This window comes from Myotis myotis, unplaced genomic scaffold (genome assembly GCF_014108235.1).
Source record: "Myotis myotis isolate mMyoMyo1 unplaced genomic scaffold, mMyoMyo1.p scaffold_m19_p_11, whole genome shotgun sequence".
In the NCBI taxonomy this organism is placed as follows: Eukaryota; Metazoa; Chordata; class Mammalia; order Chiroptera; family Vespertilionidae; genus Myotis; species Myotis myotis.
In genome coordinates, this window is record NW_023416315.1 from 30,319,031 (window position 1) to 30,345,766 (window position 26,736).

The window sequence follows — 26,736 nt, forward strand, 5'->3', positions numbered from 1 at the left end:
GGCATGGGTGCTCTTATTTAAGGAGGGTTTAAAAACAAAGGCTTGCTGACTTCAGCATAATGAGATAAGAAAATGAACCCAGATAAATGAATTCCATTTACAAATAAAAAAATTAGAAAATTAAGAGATCTGGTGTAATGGGAAAAGTCTTAAAATGTGTATGTGGCATAATGGTATACAGTACTCTCAAAAAAGAATGTTCATGAAAACTAAAAAAATAATAATTTTTTCCTCAGCTGACATTTTCCCAAATCTCATTATGACTTACATGATTTTAATCAAAATGTTCTATTCTTCCAAGTCAGTTTTGCTAATAACCACTTTCCTACTTCACCAAAATGTGTAAGTATTTTGAAAAAATAAGAGCAAACAGATTGTTTTCTTCCCTTCTTAATTCTGTTTGCTTAATCACCTAGTAAAAGGGCAGGGGGAGGGTTCATAAGAAAATAGTTAGATGGTTTCAAGAATATAATTTATTTAAAATAATGCATATTTTTGGTCCCTTTGAGTTATTAAATTTTCATTATATATCTTATCACATGAATTCACTTAAATCTGTGAGTGTTTTATGTAGAAAACATGGGTTGAGCCTGGGGGAAGGTAGACGTGAGTGATAAATGGTGATGGAAGGAGACTTGACTTGGGATGATGAACACACCTTACAATATACAGATAATGTATTATAAAATTATACAATTGAAACCTTTATAATTTTATTACCAATGCCACCCCAATAAATTCAATAAAAATTCTAAAAATTGGTTGAGGCATTTGATGGTAGTCTCTAGTGAAAATAGTCAATGTATCCAGGATAGTTACTAGATAAATTTCTGTTCTTTATAAAGACTGATTATATCATTCTCTAGGGTATATTTGACTCTTTGAATCACTAGAGATTCCCCTCTACTACTAATTTTTAAATAAAATGTATAGTTTGGATTAATTTTAAATTTACACAAAGGTTGCATAAATGGTATAGAGAATTTCTACATACCTTTTGCACACTTTCCCCTAAAGTGAGCATCTTACAAATCATGATACATGATGCTGAGAAGTAAACTTTCAAAACTAAGAAATTAACAGTACTATATTTTTGACTGTTTGTATGGACAAATGGCTTAGAATGCCATCTTCTCTGCCCCTAGAAATGACTGAATTCCCAAAGAGAATCAGTGTGCATTAAGAGGCCAGCTTCAAAATTAGTAGGTCGCAAAAGGGCCCTCATGAGCCTAGAATCAAATTCCTTTGTCTTCTGTTAGTTTCTGCTCTCGGTGGAAGCCTTTCTCTGTGCAGCCATGTAAGATGCACAATGTTGGATGGGCCATCCCGGGTAAAGTCTCAACTATCTAAAGAATGTCTAACTGAGTACTGTGGGATTCTTCAACTACACTGCAGAATCATAGGAAGCACTGAGAAGGCTGGTAGATCCAAGAAACTCCCATTCTACAAAAACCCTTTGTGAATTACACAAATGCTTTAGGCCTTCAAATACTTTAGGGGCACTCTGAGGAAGGGCCCTAGAAAGCCACTTCAGAGGGAAAATCGCAGCCCCTGGCTGTGAACAATTCTGCACATAGCCATGGGGAGCACAGTACCATGTCCACCCCAACCCTGCTCTCCGGGGAGTTGGGAACTGTAACTGGCAAGAATCCCTGGAAGGTTGCAGGGATCCAGGAGAAAGACCCAGCCAATGCAAGATACATGGTTACTGGGCCAGCCAGCGTGGCTCAGTGATTTAACATTGACCTATGAACCAGGAGGTCATGATTTGATTTCCTGTCAGGCCATATGCCCTGGTTATGGGCTCATTCCCCAGTGTGGGGTGTGCTGGAGGCAGCCGATCAATGATTCTCTCTCATCATTGAAGTTTCTATCTCTCTCTCCCTCTCTCTTCCCCTCTGAAATCAATAAAAATATTTTTTTAAAAGATACAGGGTTAATGATGGGAGACAGGAGGCTTTGTTGGATAAGTAAGTTGGAGTCCTGGCTAGTGTATCCTTTTGCTATACACTCTTTTAATACACATCTTCTGGGGCTGCATTTGTTACCAAGTTTTAAGTACATATTGCCGGTTTTTACTAAAATGAACCAAGTGCTTTCATACCTGTCCTAGAAAAATAACAATGTTCACTTGGAAGTTTAAAATAGAAGACAAAGGCATGGCCTTCGAGAAAAGAAAGTCTATATTTTAACTCATAAAGCAAATCAAAAAGTTTAACAAAACTACCATCAGTGCAATTTTTCATTTTAAATTAAATCATGAGAATAAAACAATTTTCTTTTTTCTTTCTCTCTTAAGAGCTTAGGACATTATAATAGATATGGCATTGAGTGATTGCCAAATTAATGAAACCATTGTTAGAGTTCTCTACCAGTGTAGAGATAGATTTATAAAAGGTACATTTGGCTGGCTGGCTACTTGGCTCTACTTCTATCTCTTTTAGTTTTGAAACAGCCCAGTCTGGAAACAATTCTGCACAATGGGTCAGAAGATAAATCCACTGGGACAGACCTCAGACTATCATGACACAATAAAGTAGGATTCCCATGGTTTAGATCCCCTATCCTGTAACCCGGGTGCTGTAACATCACTAATTGAATCCGCAAAACTTATGCTTCCTAAATATCAGCTTAAGTTCCAAAGGCCAGGAAGGCGCCCCAAAGACTCACCATCTGCAAAATGTCTCTTCCCGTTTGCTCATTTACAGAGAGCACCACTTGTGCTTCAAGGAACATGACAATTCGAATGTTTTGTCATTCTTCCACCAATCTGATTGCCTGGAAATATCGGAGTACTTCTTACTCACCTTAGAAAATTATTTAGCACAAAAGTGTTCAGAAAATGGCTTTATATAGGTTTAGTGTTTAAATGTAAGCAACACAGGTGCTTCTGAAGTAACAGGGCAAGGGGGTGGGGGTCCGTGTTTTATGAGGCTTTTACAATTCTCTCCCCTAAAGTTTAGAACATTATAACCACGGTTTCATTAATGTGTGAATCATTCAATGTCATCTTCGCTATAAAGTACCGGACTTTTAATGGGTTTAGGGAGAGAGAGAAAATTATTCTATGATTTAATTTCAAATGAAAAATGGCATAGTGAGTAACTTTGTTAAATTTTTTTGAATGGGGTTTGGTAAAATTTTCATCTCATGTAAGGTTATTTGTGTGATGAGAGCATGCATGTTTTCATAATCTTTGTGACAGGAATGATTGAAAATATTACATGATGGATTAGGTTACTCATGAAATTAAGGAGAGCTTTGGGAAATATAAAAGGTTACTATGGCAGCTCACAGCCGTTGTCTTGGAAGAAGCCTTTCATCTGCCTTTGATTTCAGCCACAGTTACCGTGGATGTTCTGTGCCCACTTAGACCAGCTTTCTGCACGTGCCAGCTGGGGGTTCACCGGCTACCTGCAATGGAGCCTTGCTCTTCTAGTCTCTTGTATGTTGGATCTCTGTATAACATGTGTACAGCTGGTATCCTTATTTGTAGAAAATTAAAATGAAATGATTCTTGAAACAACGTTGAGTCAAGATACCAAACCAGGTCTCTGTGTGGTCTGGTTCAAATACTAAGACCCTCATGTGAAGTTGTAAATATAGTCATTTATATAACAAATGTTTACAGAGAACTTACTGTTATTGGCACTGGGGATATAGCCATGAAACAAAATCATTGTCCTCAAGGAACTTATAGTCTTGGGGGGAGACAATTGGCAAGTAAAACATCAGTATAGCAGAGGGCAGGAAGTTGTACAAAAGAAATGGAAGGCATGGAAGGTCAGACAAAGGTGGCGTTTGAACAAAGACCCAAAAATTCTAGGCAGAAAGAATGGCAAGTATAAAAAGTGGAGAGAGGCCTGTGCTTGGCCTGATTGAAAACTCAACAATGAAAGGAACTTGAGCTCATAATTCTGTCTCATTTTTGTCTTTTGTAAATTAAGGTAATATCAGTAGCAAATTCATTGTAAGGATTGAATGTGTCATTTATGCAAGGCGCCTAGCATATCTTCATTAAGTGTTAGCTCATTGTTATCATTCAGTTCATGTATTCTACTCTCAAAGGAAATGTCAGGGAAGGTTTTGGATTCAGCATAGTGCCTATTTAGACGAAAATTAACACTGTTACACTGCATGGAAGACTCTTCCTCAGCCTTCCCTTTTATTACCAATGGTCTGATTTTGTTCTTCTTGCCTTGGTGTGTGGCAAGAGGAGAAGGAGATTTTTAAAAACCTGTTTAGTCACAAAGGAAAGGAAAGTATGAGAGGCTTTATAACTAGAAGAACTGACTTAGTTTTGGCCATCCGGGGCTAAAGGTGAATAAGGATTTTCTAGGCGGAGAACGAGAAAAAGAAACTTTTAGGCAGAAGGAGTATATCACTTAAAGTTTCTAAGGCAACACGGGGACCATTTGTCCCCTCTTGAGAGGACACTTAGCAATGTCTGGAGACATTTTGGTTGCCGCACTGGACAGTGCTATTGGCATATGGAAAGAAGAGACCAGAGATGCTTCTGATCATCCGACGATGCACAGGACAGTCCCCCATACATTTTGTTTTTAACATAATAAGGGATACCATTATGAAAGTGCATTTCTTTCTAGAGCAGCAGTTCTCAACCTGTGGGTCACGACCCCTTTGGCGGTCGAACGACCCTTTCACAGGGGTCACCTAAGACCATCCTGTATATCAGATATTTACATTACAATTCATAACAGTAGCAACATTACAGTTATGAAGTAGCAACAAAAATAATTTTATGGTTGGGTCACAACATGAGGAACTGTATTTAAAGGGCCAGAAGGTTGAGAACCACTGTCCTAGAGGAAATCTTTGAAGAAAAATTTAAGTTCAAATCTCCTATTTAGCTTTTACTAGTACCTATCTTTAATAATAGTTCTTTATTTTAAAATATACCTTATAACAATATTAGATATTATAAAATATCTTTGAAATCCATATTGCTTGTGGAATTGTGAATAGATAAGGGGTTGGCTTCAGGAATAATAATTTGCATTATGGAACAAACATCGGTCAATTTTTTGCTCTGTATTAAGGTAAATGAAAGAAACAATAGTAAAGGTGAAAATATATTGTAGGATATACATACATATATACCCATATCTCCACACACATCCTTCTCCCTCTAACAGTAAATTAGGTGCTAATAAGTCAAATGCTACTGTGTTTAGGATATAGCAATGTAAATTTGCCAGAGGCAGAGTATGGACTGAGGATTAAAAATCCACTTATAAAATGTAATCAACTCTAATTTTGTGAATTCTTATTAGAATGTCATAAGGGTACACAACTACACCTTGACATACCATCTTCTCAAATATATATTAAGTAATAACACATGTCCGTCTTATCTATTTTAGGTGAAAACTATTTCACATGGGTTTCATGTAAATATAGGAAAACAGTTTGAAAATTATATTTTTAATTTAATATAATAAATGCTGGTACCAAATAGCTTTGAATAAAAAATAATTTACTTTCAAAATCTGTCCTTTATGATGCATACCACCTAGGATTTTTGTTAACCATAGTTCTGGGCACTATGAATAGTTTTCAAGAAAAGTGTAAAACTCCCAAAATTTTAGGCATCATCCTTTACATGTGCATTATGTGTATATTTCAGGAAAGATGTTTCATGACTCTCATAACATTCTCAATGTATCCCTGGCACACAGAAAATTAAGAACCACTGCTCTAAGTATCGCCTTATGTAATTCACAAATCTGTTTACAGACTAATTGCCTCAAGCATATAGATTTCTTTTTAGTATGCTTTCTAAATTTATTTTTATAAGAACTAGAGAGAAGACTTTTTGTGCTGCAATAAGATTTCTGCATATATTGTAGCATGTGGAGAATGATGAAGCCAAGTTAAGCTGGGTGCTGTGGAATTCAGGTTGAGTCAAGTATTAATAGAAATCCCTCATGTCATCTTTACCTGTGATTTGAGGACCTTGTTTTTGTACCATATTATTTGCAAATGGTTAAAAAGATAATAATTAATTATTATGGAGATAGATAGGGTCTATGTTTTACACGACCATGTAGAAAAGAATCAATATTTTGTCAAGTCCTCAACCTTGAATCCTTTTTTTTGCGATGCAGAATTTAATTATACTGTAGGTTCTGGGTGGTCCCTTGTCCTTCTACTTTTGTCCTGATTCATACTCTGGATATCATCCCAATAATGATTCGATGAAATAGGAAGTTAAGTATTAGGATGATGTGATGATAGATACAAAAGTCTTAGAAGACAGTCATACTGATTGATTCTCAGAAAACTTGAGTCTAATTTCATGTCTGGCACAAATCCTACACCATTTAGACTCGGCTGCCTTTTCCGCTGGAAAAAAAGAGTATGAAAAATTTCTGCAGTACTTTCCTGCTTGAAAAGTGGGGTTCCACAATTAATTTTTTTAATTGTTGTTAATCCTCACCTGAGGATATTTTTCCATTGATTTGTTAGAGAGAGTGGAAGAGAGGGAAAGACAGAGAGAAATATCGATATGAGAGAGAGACATCGATTGGTTTCCTCCTGCATGTGCCCCAACCAGGGCCAGGGATAGAGCCTGCAACCTAGATATGTGCCCTTGACTGGAATTGAACCCAGCACCTTTCAGTCTGCGGGCCGATACTCTACTCTACCCAGTGAGCCAAATAAGCTAGGGCCACAATTACAATTTTATTCCCATCAGTTATTCTCTAAATATTCAGTACTTATAAATCGAACGCACAATGTAGGTGATTAAAATGGCATGAAGAGCCCCTGCCCTCAAGATGTTGGCTGTCTAGGAGGAAATCATAGAAGATCAGAATATTTCAAGTGCTGAATTTCCAAAGAAAGGTTATAGCCAGTGGCATTAGGACTACCAGATGTATTCATTTTTTGTGACACATGTGCAGATGGTGACCTTCTATATGATAATCTTGGTGCATTTCCTTAGAAAACTCTGTTTTTCTGAAGTCTGTTGCTCCACAACTTTTGGTTCTTGAGATTTATGCTCCTGTGCAGTCTGGGTCTGAGCTTCATTAGCACCTGATTTACCACGAGGGCAGATGGTTATTGGAAATAAAAAGTCAGCCATTTCCTATGATTAAATCTCTCATGGGCTGCATCTCCCTCTTAGCTATTTCCTTACTATTGCATATGATTCATTCCCAAGCAGAACAGTGATTATTATGTGATTGTTAAATCTAAAGTGGAAAGGAAAGTAGATTATTAGAAAAAGTCTAGTAGCTTATTAATATATATTATGTGCTACAATGAAATGATTTTACCAAAGTATTAGCAAGATGATAGATTTATAGATGATGAGAGAAAATTACTCTATTGTGGTGATTGAATATAACAAAAAAAAAATCCGAATTTTTCTTTTTTTCTTGCCTGCTTTAAGAGGTTATTGTTTAAAACAATAATCCTCCCCCACCCCAAATACCTCCTCATTCTGGTCCCTTTCCAGTACTTCTGGCCAATATTATGTGAGTCTAGTAGACAAGGGAACTCTAGGATTGTTCGTTGCTGTGTCTAGATATATTGAGCTCAGAGGAAAGCAAGACTTTGTTTCCAACAGAAATATTTCACTAGTTTTATCTGATTGGAAATAATTGACTTATTCTTTTACTTGATCTTTTCTTTTACTTGAACAACAAAAGAGAATGAGAAATGTCATTGCAGTTCAGATTTTTGTACGCTCTTTCTTTATATTATACTGACTAATAAAGTTGCCCACACAGTAGAGTCAGCCTGTGTACAATAGAAACTTGTTGATTTGTTTGGTTATTACTACAGTTAATTGCCCTATCATATTCCTTTTCTTCCATGTCAAAGTCTAATTGTTCAATTGAAAGACAAATACCACCACAATTACCAGAGTTCTTTTCTCTCTAATTCATTTCCGCTATTAAGTTTATGTAGGTTACTTAGTTTCAACTCTGAGGGTTTGGATACGCAAGGAGTTTTAACAATGAAATTCAAATCCTGCTCTGCTGATCTTTTAGGAACGTCTATTGCTGTCATTTCCTGATGCGCGTGCACCAAATCATTGCATCAAAAACACACACACACAGAAATACAAATTCTTTATCAGCACTGCTACTAACAGCATTCATCACAGGACAGATTTGCTATGATGCTAAATAGCTGGCCCTAATCTACCAACACAATCTTGCAATGAGCTAACCATTTCTCTACTCTGGGTCTTTTGCCTGTTCTCAGTTGTTTTGAATAACAGAGGCCTTTGTGCTTACGGTCACCTGCGCCGTAAAGGGCTTCCTTTCTAGTCATTATAACCTCTCATGAAATATTTTTATTTTCCTCCCTTCCCTTATTAACATAGCACTTTCACAATGTAAGTGTGAGCACTTGAGGAATTATTACCTTTCCTACTATACTGTAGGGCAGAGATTATAGGCAGAACTTATAGAATTTTTGCTGACTTTTGTATATGTTGTGCTTAGCACAGTGTGACAAATATCATAAATATTCTGTGTGTTTTACCCATTTACCCATAGCACATCAAAACCAAAGGTTAATAGCTTAAAATAACCTCAATTTATTATTTCTCATATTTTTGTGTACTGGCCGGACAGCTCTTCAGCTACAGGAAGCTGGTGGATGAGGTGAGGGCTGGGCTCAGCTAGGATACTGGATCTTCCTCTTCATATCATCTCCATCTGGGCTTCATTACAATATGGAGGTCCAGGACAATGCTCCAAGAGTGGGAAAGTGGCATTTACAAGCCCCTTGAGGCCTAGACTCTGGAACTTGTACAACATCACCTCTGCCACATGCAGGGTCACCAAACCGGGTCACCAAGGCTAGTCCAGATTTATGGGGTGGAGATAGGAATTTACCTCTGGAAGGGAGAATTGCCATAGTCCCACTATACAGGGCCATGCATATAGGATTGGGAAAAATCTGTGCCCATTAAACAGTCTACCTTTGTAATCAATAATACTTTAATTAATTTTGAATAAAACTAGAGGCCCGGTGCACGAATTCATGCATGGGTGGGGTTCCTCGGCCTGGCCAGCAATTGGGGCTGATCGGGCTGTCTCTCCCACCCCTGATCAGGGCCAATTGGGGCTGGCTCGGGGGCGGGACTGTTGCAGGTTGGCTGGCCACAGGAGGTTGGCTGTGGGAGTATACTGACCACCGGGGGGCAGCTCCTGCATTGAGCTTCTCCCCCTGGTGGTCAGTGCGCATCATAGTGACCAGTCGACCAGTCATTCGGTCGACTGGTCTTAACGGTAACTTAGGCTTTTATATATATATAGATTATTCTTTCATTGTAGAGAATAGATGCTCTAATTTTATATTTAGAGAAATAATGACTCCGCAACATGAGGGCAGAAACTGATGAAATTTCAGCAACTAGAACACAGTCTGACACAAGAGGGTTCAATAAATATTTGTGAATGAATAGGAGAAAGAAAGACATTTCTTTCTTTGGTCTTTTTCTTTCATATTGCTTTTTGTTTTCATCTGTCTCAAATGATTAAGTTCTAAATGGTTAGCGAACTAGCTGAATGGGACATAGAGTTCTTGCTCACATATGTGATTCCATGAATCCATAATAATGAACTCTGGCAAGATTAAATGACACAAAAACATATTATGTAAGTAGGAATAATCTTATGAGTATTTTATGAAAATTTGACCACTCACCGAAAAAGAGCCCCTGGGAGATTTTGTTTTTGTATTGATGAATACAAAATGAGAATGATTTATTCTCTCCAATCTCTATAATCTGTTCAGAATAGGAAAAAAATCTATAAGTCATTAACCTAAATAAGTGACTATAAACTTTTAATAATATTCAGGATGTGGTGACTTCAATACTGTAGCTAGGTTGAGATTGTAGTATTATTTTGTGGACAAAGCAGATCACTTTTGTTCTTTCACAATGAAAAATACAGATGACTTATTTAAATTCTGGAAACCAATGAAACATGTTGCTAACTATTTTAACATAGAAAAAAAGTGGTGGTTTGTTGATGGTGGTGCAAATTGAAAGTAGTTTTATCTTATAAAAGTCTTTCCAACTGGAATTCATCTCCATGTATTATCTGCTTATATGGGCATAATTTCAAACATGAGAAAATAGCATATGAGCTAGGCGTATTGTAAAAATAAAGCAGTAATAATACTGGAGAGGAAATATTTCTTTTACCATCCATCTTTGAATTATCTTCCATGTACTTGAATGCACCAGCACAATGAATAACCCCAAATGATAATGCCTGCATCTGTCAATTAGCTTATACACAAGTCAGCCTGAATATTTTATATAAATTACAGCATCTTGGCTGGAAACAAAAACAGATCATGATATTCCAGGGAGTCATCTGCGTCCCTCAAGATATATATCAGTGCCAAAAAATGCAATCTAAATAATAATGGATTTACTGATTCATGTGTTAGACTATATAATTCTTCAATTTGATTAAAATATCAATATTTTCAATATAACTCAAGTAGTCTGATTCCCATCCGTATCATTTTTATACAAGATAATGAATGTGTTAGTAAAGCCACTCCCCTATAGCATTAGAAAAAGCAGAATTGCCCCATTTTTTAGTTCTAGTGTGAGAGAAGTTTTAAGGTGAACAGCATTTTGAAAATGCAAAGTTTTGCTTCTTGTTACAGAAGCAGAAAAGGATTGCTGATGTGTGAAGAAAAACAAAAGGTAAAACACCTAACTAATTTTCAGAGAATAGAAGCAAGTTTTAGTAAAACCTTTTCTTTTTTTAAGTTGTGAAGCATGATTGTCTTCACTGAATATAGGTAAGGGAAATGATGTGTGAAGGAACTATAGAGATGTCAGTTTTTCCTTTTTTTTTTACAAGTTTTATAAAATATAGCATCTAAAATTGGTTAAGAGACATAGCAAGGTATAATTTGTTCTAATGGTACATAATTATTGATTTAAAATTATTCTATGGCACTAAAGATAGTAACTGAAAAATTAATTGACACTTTTAGTGCTAAAAGTAAATGTTTTTCAAAAATATTTGTGTAATCTTTTTTTTTTTAATATGTTGAACTTAGGTTGTATTTTGAAACTGCTTTGTTTAGTGATTTCAGATGTTATTTATTTGTTGACTTCCTCATATTCACTGGACAGAGTTACCAGTCAATTTATATTTTAGTTGTAAGCAGTTGTCCATGAGTCAGGACAGAAAATCAGGATTTTTCTTTAGCATCAAATTTAGTGAAACTCCTGCATTTATTTAACTTCCCTGAAATTAAATAGGTGTTTCTTATATACCTATTGAACTATATTAACATTAAAAAACAACTTTATAGTCTTATATTTGGTGTTTAAATAGTTGATTAGCATAGTACATTCAGTAAAAGCAAATAAATAGGATAGGAAGGAAGGAAGGAAGGAAGGAAGGAAGGAAGGAAGGAAGGAAGGAAGGAAGGAAGGAAGCAAGGAAGGAAGGAAGGAAGGAAGGAAGGGAGGGAGGGAGGGAGGGAGGGAGGGAGGGAGGGAGGGAGGAAGGAAGGAAGGAAGGAAGGAAGGAAGGAAGGAAGGAAGGAAGGAAAGAAGGAAGGAAGAAAGGAGAGGGGAAGGGAGGGAAGGAAGATAAAGAAATTCAATTGGTAAGTAATAGAGAGGGAATATGGCAAGCAATTCTTTTACTGTTTAGCTCAACATATTAAATCTGTGTTATTCAGCTAGTTGTCCCTGCTATCTACAAAGCCTATTTTGGCTTTCCAGCAGGCCTCCTAGTGGGCAGTATCTTGAGTATATAGTCATAGTCCAATCTATCCTCATTTTGGTAAATGCAAAAACATAATTGTATTATGGCACCCAAATGATCAAGCTCTTAATTCACTTGCTTAAGTTTACCAAATAATAAGAATTATATACCACTTATTTCAGAGGGAAGTGGGGGTGTGATTAACTGGGGAACTTGTATGCATATATGCATAGGCCCTGGACACAGACTATAGAGTGGTGAAGCCTTGGGAGGGGTAGGTGTGGGGTCAATGGGAAAAAACAAACAAACTGTAATACTGTCAACAATACAGATAAATTAAAAAAAATAGAGGGAAGGTGGTGGTGTTTCCTTTTCAGGGATGAAAACAATTTCAGAATTCAAAACATCATATTCATAATCTCAAAACCCATGGAAAGTCAAATTAACCCCCACCTTGCTTGGTAACTATGCAATTAGAGAAAAGGAATGAGGATAGGTTGAGAAACTGTTAGGTAGAGTCTTTGGAAACCATGACCAAGTTTCTGCTTTAGGAAATCCTGCTACTCAGTTCATTATGTACAGTCTTAGACCATGTGATATTGGGAGTGTGACTTGTAAACTAAATCTCATTGAGTTTACCTGTGGCCATGCTCAGTAACAATAGCAATGGTTGCTATCACAAACTTGAATTAATCTTCCTGGTAGTTTTCTTAGGGAAACTTTAATTATTCTAAGTTATTTAAATAGTAAACATCTAATTATTATTGAAAGCTATTGAGTTCTAAACATGCTTGGGCATTGTTTAGCTATTTTGTAGGTTTAGTTTTGCATTTGCTGTCATTAGTAATTCATTATTCCTCTTTGGGTGCTTAGTATGCATATTCTTCTTTAGCATGGACACTGCAATGTGGTATCACTACTGCTTTTATACTTTCCACTCTAACGCTCCTAATTATTCCTAGTGTGCAATAACTAGCAGAGAAAGAAATATTTAGAAAAAAATAATTCATTAGTATTATGCTACAAAGTTTTTACAGGCAAAAAAAAATTACTCATAGAGCCACATATTCATTTACTTTTTAAAAGAGAATTGGAAAATATTTGAAAAAAATGTACTAAAATATTTGACTTTGGGAGCACCTTTTCATATACTTACATAGGAGAAAATTTCTTTGCTCTTGTAAAAGTAATTCGGGTTAAAAATTGTATTTTTAGAATATCCATCTTTTTTCACAAACTAAGACAGAGTATTATGTGATTCTGTCTGAAGTTTCTATGACTTGTTTCATTGCCTCCTGGGACTTAACAAGCATATCTTATGAATGAGCATTAGATACAGGCATTTTTATATGTCATTAAAAAATTATATCTTATTGTTTGGAGACATGAAAAATGTGTGTTCTTTTTGGTATGAATATAAAATGCCCCCACTATAGTAATTACAGCCATGTTTCTTTCTTATGAAATAATATTAACATAATTCTCCTGCTATGAGAGAAGTATAAATAGCTATTTTAAAGTAAAACATGGGTTTGAGGGTTTCAGTAAAATGTAGTTCTTTTTAAAAATATGATATAGAATTTGGGTTACTTCTGCATCTAGAATGTTCGTAGGGATAGTAATTGTCATGAAATTGTAGTTTCTGGTTTCTGCAAGCAAATACATAATTTTTATATACTTAAATGCTTTATGCTATAATTTTTATAAATTGTAGTAAAACTTCCCATTTATTCCGATACTCAAACTTGAACAATCTTTTTCATAACCATTTATTGGACAATTTATAGTTACCAATCAATATTGAATTGCTGATTGCATTCGAGTTAGGTGTGGGGCTTAGTTCTTTAACAATGCCTATTCTGCCCAGCCAGCGTTGCTCAGTGGTTGAGCATTGACCTATGAACCAGGAGGTAGTGAATCAATTCCCAGTGAGGACACATGCTCAGGTTGTGGGCTCGATCCCCAGTGTGGGGTGTGCAGGAGGCAGCCGATCAATGATTCTCTCTCATCATTGATGTTTCTCTCTCTCCCTTTCCCTTCCTCTCTGAAAGCAATAAAAATATATTTTTTAAAAATGCCTATTCCTGTAGTCCATACACATGGCATTTAGTTTATAGGAGACTTCAAGAGGCGACCAAAATGTAAAGCACAAGTGCCCCCACCTTCACACCTTCACTCCTCTGGGTTTGGCTATGCCAAGGCCCCAAGGCCCTGCCAACATGCCGAGACCCCGGGATGCTGCTGCGTTGAGCTACAGATTTCAGGCTCAGCTCATCCACTGGTGGAATCAGGTCCCACCAGGCCTTCCATTTGATTTGTGGTGTGTTTTTAAAAGTAATGCCTCACTATGTTTAGGGATACATGAGGAAACCTGCAATTAGGTTTAGTGTAATGTCTCTTGGCAATGAAAAGCAAATAAAACTGAATGGATCCTATGACATAAATGTACCACTTTAAACACCCCAGTGACTTTCAACCTTTTTTCGTGTCATTGCACACATATACTAATTACTAAAAATCTGCAGCATACCAAAAGTATATTTTTTGCCGATCTGACAAAAAATAGATATAATTTTGACTCATTTATGCTGGACAGCTATTGTTGTGTTGGCTATTGTCCTTTTTTTATTTGATAGTCTAAGAAAAAGAGTTTAACGCTTCCAACTAAATAGACAGGTATTGCATATTTTAAAAATTCTTGTGGCACACCCGTTAAAAATCTCCGACTTACCCCAATATTATTAGCTAAGTTTAAAACTCTGGCTATGTTTCAAGGGTAGTCCATCAAATTTTCAAACTGAATTTTATTATTAAAATTAAGTTCTTGAATTGTTAGAAACATTATTCTCCATGAGAAAATGATTTTTAATACCAATTTGAAATGGTGGTTGAAATGCTTTCATAATAGGGCAGACATGAAAGAAAGCTAATGAAAAAAGATAAGGACCATAGCCAATTTTGTTCAGTGGATAGAGCGTCAGCCTGCCAACTTTAGGGTCATGGGTTTGATTCCTGTCAAGGGCACATATCTGGGTTGCAGGCTCGATCCCCAGTGTGGGGCGTGCAGGAGGCAGCTGATCAATGAGTTTCTCTCATCATTGATGTCTCTCTCTCTCTCTCCCTTCATCTCTGAAACCAAAAAGAATATATATATATATATATATATATATATATATATATATATATATATATATTAAAGATGAGGTTTTTGAAATATCCTTAATGAGTAAAAAAAAAAAATCATTTAAATCCATTGTCACTAATCTACTTAGGACATTATTTTTTTTTGCTTTTGTTTCAAAAGCAAAGATTGAAAAGGACTTTATTTAATGAGCATGTTATCCATACAATGTAGATAGAATCTCTTAGTTAAGAATTCTTGAAAATGGATTTAGGAACCTAATAGAAGATTTTTTCCTATCCATATTAAATGGCCTTCCTATATTGTCACTATATACAAAAAATAATAGAAGAAACACACCTATGAGAAAATTGACCTTTAAGAGTAATTTCACTGAAATAAAGATTTCTGTGTTTATGACTTTTGAGCTTTGTAGTATAAGGTAAATGAGGCAATTTCAACCCTGTTTGTTAGAAATGAGCTTCATAACTAATTAGGTTCTTTTTGGGAAATGCGCTACCTGTTCACCTTTTGTTTGTTTTGTTTTATGTTTGCTGCGTTAAAATTACCTACCAGACAAAAGCCAAAACAAAACAAACAAACCAGCAAAACCCCATGCAAACCAGGAAGAAAAATTCCAAGAAAAATACTTTGCTAGAAATTAAATTACTTCTTTGAAAGTTTAGAACTTGGAGAATTAAATATTAGTTAACTTTCATTATGACAAGAATGCTTTTTTACTTGAGCAAGAAGTTCCAATAGTTCCTTTATCCCCCTGTTTAAGAAAATGCCTGGCAAATTTGAGTTAATTTATTCATTTTTACCTGAACTTCTGGTAGGCAAGCACTTTAAATATTAGCCTGAAACCTATAGATTTACAATTAAATGAACTGAAATAGGTTTTAATATGTTGATGACTTAAATTATAGTATAAATAACTCTTTTTGTAGGCTGTTTCTCATCATCTTGCAAATACAAATTCTGTCTGTGAATGCAGTAAATAAGACGTTGGTTTGAACATTTCACAGTGGGTTAAATGTCCAGTTTTCTTATTTTTAAAGTCCAAAGCTATATGTTTTCTCTAACAGATTTGAGTTTGAATTATTTCTATCATTTTCTAATGTGAGCTGTAAAAATAAATAGCATACATGCTTAAATGTGGTGGGGTTTTGTTGCATTTCTACAACCCAAAGACCAGTTGGGCTGAAAAAAAATAAAATTTAACAGCTTTTAATTTGTCATGTGGAATCTGATCCTATGTGCTTTTTATTACCTCCATATATTTATCTAAGTGAAGCATAAAATGGTTGTAATAATGGAGAATTTAAAGCAGCTTTTGCACATGAGCAGTAATGCTAACTCATATGGTGAATAAAAACTGAATGTAAATTCCCAGAATGTTGTTTCTTGTGTTTACGAAGGTGTATGTTGGTTAGCTGATATAAGCTCCTCATCATCCCAATTAAGCTATAAGGAACGTTGATGGATAGAATGGAAAGCAAATAAGGAGTGATCATTTATCTGCTATCAGAAGCTTCATGTATTTATATTTAATTTTCAAACTGCAATACAATATACATTAGGCCACAGGACACGTTGAAATATAAGCTCACAGCCCTTTTGTTGGGTGATGGTTTGCAGTTCCACGTGCTTCCAGAGATAACCTAGGTCTGGCAGAAATCAGTCTAACCTAAAATCACTAGTTCCTATCGATTCCGTTTCATTTATTTCTCTTGGTATGACACCCTCTTCTCTATTTCCCTTGCAACTTGGTTTAGGCCTTTAATTATAGTACATGTGTACTATTCCAACAACCATGTTTCTGTCCGCAATGCCAGCATTCCAACATTCCAGCCCACCTATTCATTTCTGCTAGACTTATTTGCCCATATAACAAAGCTAGCCATGTGACTCCTCTGCCAATAAACTTCTGTGAGCAGCCTGTTAATCAGTAATTTCAAGTCCAGCCCTAGCCGGTTTGGCTCAGTGGATAGAGCATCCGCCTGCGGACTGAAAGGTCCCAGGTTCGATTCCGGTCAAGGGCACATTCCCGTGTTGCGGGATCGATCCCCAGTGGGGGAAGGGGGCATGCAGGAGACAGCCTATCAGTGATTCTCTCTCATCATTGATATTTCTCTCTCTTTCTCTCCCTCTCCCTTCCTTTCTGAAATCAATCAAAATATAGTCTTAAAAATTTCAAGCCCAAACACCTTAACTTGGCCTAGGTGTTTCTGAAGCACACCCTTGTTAGCTTGCAGTCCGCATGCTCTGAAGTTACATTGCACTCCTAAAAATGCTCAGAACTGGTCGCATCTTCTCCCTATTGGCCTTTTACTTAGCTATTAAAATGTCACCTTCTCTTCTAAAACTCTGGACTCCCTGACGTAAAAGTAGCTGATTTATTGAAGTGTTTTCTCACAGTATGTTGCTCATATTTCACATGGAGATTAAATTTTAAATTATCTTATATGCCCGTAATCTTACAACATTCTGAAATCCTTGTAGACTAAGATAATTGCATTTATATTTGTATCTATAACACTAGACACAGTAGCATATGGAGGTGAATGTTCTCACTAAACATTTGTTAAATGAATGAATGTATGAATAAATGAATCCAGAAAGGTCTGGGTAAAACTGCCATATAAAAAAATGTTGTTAGAAAACTTACTGAATGTAGAAAACAGTTCTAAACAGTCACGAAACGTCTACTAATTATTATTCTAAGGTTGTCATGAGACCACCTCATACAGACCATTCTTTTCCTCTCAATATACTGAGTGATATAATTTTCATCAGAATGATGGCTTATTAGGAAAATATTTTTAGTTTTACATAACTTTAGCCATTGTACAAATTTGTAGAAGTGCAACTATAAAGTAGGTATTTGCATTAATTTTCATATACATTTGCATGTGGGTCCAGGCACACAGATCTGGGTGTTAAATGTTTATTCCAGTTCTATCTAACTACCAACATCTATTTTTATGTAACTCAGATATATGAAATCAGGCCATAACCCCACCTCCCCCCCAAAAAAATATTCTCTAGAAAAGAATAAGGATTCCTAGTGTTAAAATCCACTGAAACCTATATTGGTCTTCATTATTGGTCTGAATATGTGATTAATACAAGAGCTAATGAAATGTTTTATTAAACTAATAGAACTTTGTATGAGGCTATATATTGAGTACTACATCTATATGGATGAGATTACTTTCATAATTTATAATGTCATATCAGAGAACTATATTCAAGATAGCATAATAATAAGCACTGTATTAGGTTTTATGTCATTTTCCATAAATAAAATAGGATTTAATTAAGTAGTAAGGTCCTTGCCAAAGGTATTTTTAATTGTTGAAATGTTTTACATGGTAATGTAAAAGAAGATACATAGCAATATTTATGCCCAAAAGAATAATTTAATGGGAGGGGCATACTCAAATATTATAACATAATTTCTTTCTGTTGGTTTCTATGTGTGAAAGCATTATCTCATTTTACCTATTTTCTTCTACTATCCATACCTCATTAGGATATGTATGATTAAAAACTGCATTTTGTCATGAGATTAAATTTTTGAATCCAATACTTGGTAACATAAAAATCTAGTCAACTTTTGTAAAATTATATTAAATGATCATATATTGAATTAACTGTCACAAAGAAATAAAGATATGCTCAATGGTTCATGGGAGAAAATACATTTTGAATATCTTACTTCCATATTAATTACTGAAATGTTTTAAACTATATTTTCTTTGAAACTTTGTTATATTGATAAAATGTTGTATCTTTAGCTCTTCTATGCTGTATCATAATTTCCCACTATTGTTCGTATAAAAGAGGACACTATCTTAATGAAATAATAAATGGTTATTCTTCTAATACTAAATTTTATCATTATAGATAACTACCATTTTAATATGCTATCCAATTATGTCAATTTTTGAATGCATAGCCATCTAGAAAAATCTTAACATTTTTACTTAGTTTCTTTTTTTCCCCATGAAAAGCCAAGACATTTTTCTCTTTATGAGTGGCTGGTCTAAAATGAAGTCATCCACGAACAAGCTAAGAATAATAAGCACTAAAATAATATATTAAAATCTGAGCAACTAATATATAGAAAAGTCAAAGATATACTTGAATCTGTCAGATCAATACATTATTGTAATTCCCTCAGGGACAATCATACAATTTGACACCAACATTTAAGCTTTGAAAATTATGTGGCCATCTATTACAGTATGGATGATACATATCCTCAAACCTTTTCTAACACTTATATTATAACACAAGACAGGGCTGCCTCATATAAAAATTCCTTTCTGTTATTCATAATTGCCCAAATGGCTTGTTCTTTTCTTTTTCAGAATGAAGAACAAATTTTGGTATTTTGAGTTTGGAACATCTGAAACTTTCTCAGCAACCTGCAAGAAGCTACATGAATCTGTAGAAATAGAAGTAAGAAAAATGAATTCTCTTTTATAATACTATGAAATGGCCTGAGTTTGGTTATTAATATGTTTTTGGTAGTCCATGGAAGGAGTTATGTTTTGAGCAATCCATATAGCTTTATCCATGATTCTAAAATTTTATTTCTCTCAGTCATTGGGAATCTAGTACTACCTGAAATATTAGTATAAAGTTAAGTTTGAGTATGAGTTATTTTAATACAATATAAAAGGAGAGTTGGAACACAACTTTAGAAAACAATGGAGAAGTTACTGAACATAGTGTGGATACAAAAAAAAAGTAAGATGAAAGAAAGTACTTGAAGAGAAAAGTTGCAAGATACATTAAAAAAAAAACTTATTATTTTCAGGTCTCAGTATCTTATAACCTTTAAAACATAGTTCACGAAAATTGTACTTACTTTCATGAATGCAGGTTAAAAAGTATACTTTTCCATTCCATTCATTAGCTAGATTTTCTCAGTTCCTGGGGTTGCCGTTTCCCCGTTACATTTATAGCAAGTGGAAAAGCCAAGACAGAGAGCAAAGATAGCAAGGAAAGATATATTTGAAAAAGATTTGTAACAAATAGGTCTACCAAAATATATAGACACTAGAAATAAAAGTTCTGGGAATGGGTTACAGTAGAAATTGACTTAGTTTTATTGAGAGATTTTAGGGGTTAAAGAAAAAGGAATAGCTAACTTTTGATAAGTGTTGAAGACAAACCATAGGAACAGAACTATGAAGCAACATTTAATGATTAGCTGATATGAATTGAGAAATGTGAATAAAAAAATAAATGCATAACTTGTCTTCTAAGGCCTAAATCATTAGTGGCATAGACTCAGTAAAAAGTTTGGTAAACAAACGTAGTTATGGACCACATATCATAATGGCCAGCTTGGTTCTTTATTATCCTACCTTTCTAATTTACTGTTAAAGGAAAGAACAGCAAATTTCAGGTATTATTTCAGAATGTAACTTTTTTGGCCTTTAATTTCATTATGTTGATGGGTAAAGTGAAGTATTAGGAGAATTGGTGGTCACAAAATGGAAAATGACCTTCATTACTGAATTAAATGATAACCCTGAAAGGAATATAATCACAAAGAGGTGAAGGGTTTGGGCCCAACATCAACCTTCTGTGATTACTGTTCATAAAGATATATATATAATTTATATATTTATAGTGTTATATATTTATACTGTTGTATATGTGCATATGCACATATATTTATTAGAAATACCTAAATCTCCCTTCCCCTCCTGAAATGTTATTTTTAAAAATCCATTATTTAGTGGATATTGAACATGTCTTGCCCTCAGAATGTTCAAATAAAATCTGTAGAAGACGGCAAAAAATGAAAAAAATTATAAGTATGGCTTCTTATTGAATGTAGGGTACATGCTCTACCTTTCCTTGCCTTATCTTACTATTGAACACAGATTGAAAAAAAAATGATCTAGGAGAGATACTCCTTGTTTATGTATAGGAAAACTCAAGTTGTCAGTCTTTCCAATTTAATTTATATATTCACTACAATCCCAATCAACACCCCAGCATTATTTTGTAATATTGACAACTGATTCTGAAGTTTATATAGAGAGTTAAAGACCCAGAACAAATTGAAAAAGAACAGAAATGGAGACTGACACTACCTAACTTCAAGACTTAGTGTAAAGCTACAGTACTTAAAACAGCATGATATTGGTGAAGGAATAGACCAAATAGACCAATAAATCAATGGAACAGGCTAGAGATCCCAGAGACAGACCTCCATAAATACTGATCTTTGACAAAGGAGGGAATGTAATATAATAGGAAAAAAAGGCTTTTAAACAAATGGTTCTAAAACAACTGGGCATCCACAAGCAAAAAAAAAAAAAAACTGGACATAGATCTTCACTCTTTTTTTAAAAAAATGGGATACTGATTTCTATTTTTTAAAATTTTTTTCTTTATTGATTAAGGTATTACATATGTGTCCTATCGCCCCATTGCCCCCCCACCTCCCCCCACTCATGCTCTCACCTCCTGTTGTCTGTGTCCATTGGTTAGGCTTATATGCATCCATATAAGTCCTTTGGTTGATCTTTCCCCCTTACCCCCACCATCCCCTACCTTCCCTCTGACCTTCACTCTTAACAAAAATTAACTCAAAATGGATCAAAAGTCCTAAATGTAAAATGCAAACTTATAAGACTTTTAGAAGATAATGTAGGAAAAAAACCTAGATGGCCTTGGATATGGTGATGCCTTTTTAGATACACTCCAAAGATACAAGGAAACAATTGATGAACTGGACTGTGTTGAAATTAAAAACTGCTCTGTGAAAGACAATGTCAAGAAAATGAGGAAGCAAGCCACTAATGGAGAGAAAATATTTGCAAAGGACATATCTGATAAAGGACTCTGAGCCAAAATATACAAAGAACTCTTAAAACGCAACATTAAGAAAGTAAACAATCCCATTGAAAAATAGGATGGAGATTTTAACAGACATTTCACCAAAAAATATACACAGAAGGCAAAGAAATGATACTCCAATGAAAACTAAAACAATGACCTACCGCTACCCACCTATTAGAAGCCTGAAAACATCAAATGCAGGTGTGGATGTGGAGAAAGAGGCAGTCTCATTCATTGAAGGTGGGAATGCAAAATGACAGAGCTACTTTGGAAAACAGTTTGGCACTTTCTTACAAAACTAAATATACTCTTACCATATGATCCATCAATTATACTCATTAGAGTTGAAAACCAAAAAGAATTGAAAACTTATATCCATGCAAAAACCTGTACATGGATATTTATAAAAGCTTAATTAATAATTACCAAAAGTTGGAAACAAACAAGGGGTTCTTCAGTAGCTGAATGGATGCATATATTCACACAATTATGCATTTATGTGTCACATAATAGAAAATGTTCAAGAAAAAGGTTGTATCATATAGCAAAGATATTTGAATGAAAATCAGTGTGGAAAACATTGACATCTTATAGAATAACTATTTAGAATGTTCCCCCCCAAAAATATGGGCAATAGAACTAAATTATTTATCTTAGGCTGTGTTTCTACATGCCCTCCACATCTGACTTACCATCTCTGCATTGACTGGCTTGTTGTGGAAACCACTACAGTAACATTTATAAATCAGAACCAGAGCCATGCACTTTCCATTCTATTTTTGCGAATCTTAAAATACTGTTATAATTTTATGTATTCATCTTAATTCTAAAATGTGGGGTTTGTGCATGTGTGTGTGTGTATATGGATGGTAATATTAAATCTGCTTCTCTACTTTTTAATGAATCCAGTCTATCATATTAGTAGAATATTCCTTTCTACCCTCAAGGTTACTTCATAATTAAATATAACAAAAACAGCAATTTGGAAATTCGATTCTGTTTCCTGTTGCTTCCTATTTGGCCTAAAATTATACCAACTATGGTTTGAAAATATATACCAGAGACTAAAACCACTCCAGTACAAGAGTGCCTCATGTAATGGGTATATATATTTTATAAGCATCCTCTTCAAAACACATTTACTGCATGACCCTTCATTTCACATTTATCTTTCATACAGGAAGCTTTTTCCAAAAGGATTGAATATTTAGAATAATATGAATATCATGAGATACTAGTTTATAATGATACTAGAGGCCTGGTGCATGAAATTCATGTATGGGGGGGCGGGGTTCCCCTCAGCCCGGCCTGCACCCTCTCGCATTCAGGAACTCTTGGGGGATGTTGGACTGCCAATTTAGGCCCGATCCCGCAGGGATCCCTCAGGGACCAGGCCTAAACTGGCAGTCAGACATCCCTCTCGCAATCCGGGATGCTGGCTCCTAACTGTTCACCTGCCTGCCTGTCTGCCTGATCACCCCTAACCACTCAGCTTGCCTGCCTCATCGCCCCTAACCCTTCACCTGCCTGCCTGCCTGATTTCCCCTAACTGCTTGCCTGCCTGCCTGATAACTCCTAACTGCTCGCCTGCCTGCCTTATCACCCCTAACTGCTCGCCTGCCTGCCTGATTTCCCCTAACCACTCACCTGCCTGCCTGATGACCCCTAACCACTTGCCTACCTGCCTAATCACCCCTAACCACTCGCCTGCCTGCCTGATTGTCCCTAACCACCTCTGCCTTGGCCCCTGCCACCGTGGTTTCGTCCAGAAGGACGTCTGGAATGACGTCCTTGAGGTCGTTTGGCTGTCCGGTCTTATTAGCATATTAGGCTTTTATTATTATAGATAGCTAAGTTTTATCTATTATTAATTAAACCTCATGCTTGGTGCTAAGCAATGCAAACACATTATTTGATTTAGTCTGCCTCAAAATCCTATGAGTTAAAGAGATTTTATGTTTCCATTGCAGAATTGAACAGATGAACATTTTCTTTAATAATTTAAGAGAAATAAGAATTGTATTGCTGCCAAAGATTTTAAATCTAAGGAAACAAATAAATTGTGGATTTTATAAATATTAATATGTGTGTATATGTGTATAAACTGATGATGTATAATGTATATGGTGAGAGAGAGATTAACAAAGTTGAAATTTTTAATTTTCAGGATATCAGTTATCTTCTAACTTTGTTACCAAAGATAAATGAAAAATTAAAAGTTTTAAAATTTTAATATATTAAAAGCAAAGTTTGTATTACATTACTTGGGAAAGGCACCAAAGGGTCTTATGTTTTATTGAGCAAAATATGAATGATTTTTATCTGACCTCAGCATAAAATTAGACTCAGTATGAAAAAAACTATTTACAGTTTATCATTAATTTTATCTTATCAAATTTATTATCCACATTTACAACTCTCCAGTGTTCCTCACATGTTTTGAATTTTCCTGTCAAATTAATTGAAACTAAAACACTAAATTCACATATAAAAGCTTTCCCTTAACACCTTTGTATAGAATGGTGCAGGGTATATTAGTAAACCAGGATTCAAATGCATTGGAAAAAAATTTTTTTTAAACATCTTCTTTTCTTTTAGGTAAATTTCTATGGAATAAGATCTTCCCTTTAAAACCGAAAAGAGTATACAATGGCATCCCAGCTTTGCACTTTGCAAATAGCTCCCATTGTACTATATAGTACTATATGCTAACGACCTTTTCTCTACATAATAAAAATATTCAGGATTTATTGACTAACCGAGGCTGTTAGCTTTTAAGCTTTTACATTCTTTTCCTCTGTAGCTACCTTTTTGAAAATCATAAATCTTTGAAACGGATGAAAATATTATCTGACACAGTATTATAACTTGTTTATATTTCATAGCTCTCACCTCAGCTTTTATTTCCATGCACTCCGCTGGTGCGCACCAGGCAATTCCTGGTCTCCATCAGGACGAGCACTGAAAGTTTCCTGACTAATGAACATAACGTTAAAGCAAACAGAGGAAGGTAGTCTGGGGTCAAGAACTAGTGGAAACAAATCACTAATAAATAGCAATTTATGTAAGTACACTGTCCTCCTCTCATGGGAACCTCAGTGTTCTTCATAAGTCCTTTATTGGGACTCAGTGATTTTTTTTTAACTTTGTTAAAGAGCTACTTACTCTGTTTCCTTAAAACTACATGTGACCAGATGCTGAAGATTGAAAACATGAATAATGGTATCTACTGATATTTTTCAATTGTCACATGTAGCTTCCCCAGTTCATTATTTTAAGCCTATTTGCCAATGTGCTTTCCTTTTAGGCATAAGAACAAAGGAAGACTTCTTCACTAATTCTGAAAGTAACTTGTCACAGTGGGGTTCTAAGGCCTAGTCACATAATTGTCTTAGCGTCCTACCTGCTGTGTTCAATATTGAGTGAAAATGGAAGCCAGGCCCCAACTTCAGTTTATTTCTCAATTCTTCTGTTATTTAAGTGATTTTAGTCGGTTTGGGGGAAACCAGACCTTTATAAATTAACAGCAGGGAAATACCAAAGGTGTCAGATTGCATATTTATCATCTTTTTCGTGTAATACTTAAATATGTATTAAGAAGTGACTGACATAAATTAGGCAGATTTCAGAAGCCACAGGCCATGGCTTGTAGGGGACCCCCTTCTGCTTGACATTTCATCCTTGTCAAAGATCAAATTATTTTAATTTAGGCTGCAAATTATAAGGAATGAAGACTTCTTTGTGGGAATTCCCTGTGGTAATCTGACTTTTGTTGTTACTGCTGCTTGTCAGTGTGCAAAAGATATAATATGCATGCAAATAAGGTTAAAAAATATGTACTATCTAATTATCCAGCCAGTACATTCCACTTGAAGACAGTGGGAGGCCTGACACACAGTATGTGTTTGATTCATTGAGGCCTGCAGGGTATTTACACAAGATTACTTTTAATTATGAAATTAATATCTGTTTATCTAGAATATATAGCGGTAAGTGAGTATACACATGAGTAGAATTCTTTAGTAAAAAGAAATCATCTTAATTTAATACATAAAAAGGAAGAAAAAAAATCTGTTGTTTCTTGGGGTGGGGGGTTGGGGGGGGGAGGAGAAGACATTATCCAGACCTTGGTTTCACCCTCATTGAAGCAATTTGAATGAAAACTTGGCACCTTCTCTAGAATTTGTTTCTAGCCCTGCCAAGTAGGCTCAAGATGTGATGCTTTATTTCACAGTGTTTACATTTTAGTGACTAAGATGCAGTATGAGGTTCAGTATGATGAGGCAGAAGTGGAAAAAGATGAAGATTTTCTATTTGTTTAGTTTTGTTTTTATCGTGTTGACATAGCATTAGCTCTTTTAGGTTCAGAAATCATGATTGCCATGAGAAGAAAATGATGATTACTCTCAATGCCTTTTTCTTAGACTATGACATGATACATAAAACACCCCCACTGTGGATATCCTTCAAGCTCTGAAATACATATTCCCAACAAAGTTTTTTATAAACTAAACTAAACTTATGTATTTCTATCTCTCTTCTCATATTGACTTATAATTGAACATGGGAGAACAATGTCTGGGTTTTATTTGTGACTAGAGGCCCGGTGCACAAAATTCATGCCCTTGCGGGTGGGTGGGGGGGTCCCTCAGCCTAGCCTGCACCCTCTCGCAGTCTGGGAGCCCTCAGGGAATGTCAGACTGACAGCTTAGGCCCGCTTTTCATGGGTATCGAGCCTAAGTTGGCAGTCAGACATCCTTAGTGCTGCCTCGAAGGCAGGAGAGGCTCTCGCCAGCCAAGAGCCAGGCATATAGCTGAGCAGCTCTCCCACTGTGGGAGCACACTGACCACCAGGGGGCAGCTCCTGCATTGTACTGGTGGTCAGTGCTCATTATAGCTACCTGTCGTTCCACAGTTTGATCGATTTGCATATTAGCCTTTTATTATATAGGATTATTACCATTTTAGAAAACTCAAAAGAAATGAGTGACTCCAAAAATACAGTATAGC

The 26,736-nt window shown here is 35.4% G+C and overlaps 1 protein-coding gene across 3 annotated transcripts in view; it reads left to right on the top strand.

Moving 5' to 3' along the window:
• The window catches only part of DGKB (diacylglycerol kinase beta), a 527,879-nt gene that overhangs the window by 359,226 nt on the left and 141,917 nt on the right, over positions 1 to 26,736 (top strand). For all 3 annotated transcript variants that reach the window (XM_036328013.1, XM_036328012.1, XM_036328014.1), the window contains one exon: positions 19,233 to 19,323. In XM_036328013.1, coding sequence (XP_036183906.1) covers positions 19,233 to 19,323 — 91 coding nt within the window. The remainder of the gene's footprint in view (positions 1 to 19,232; positions 19,324 to 26,736) is intronic.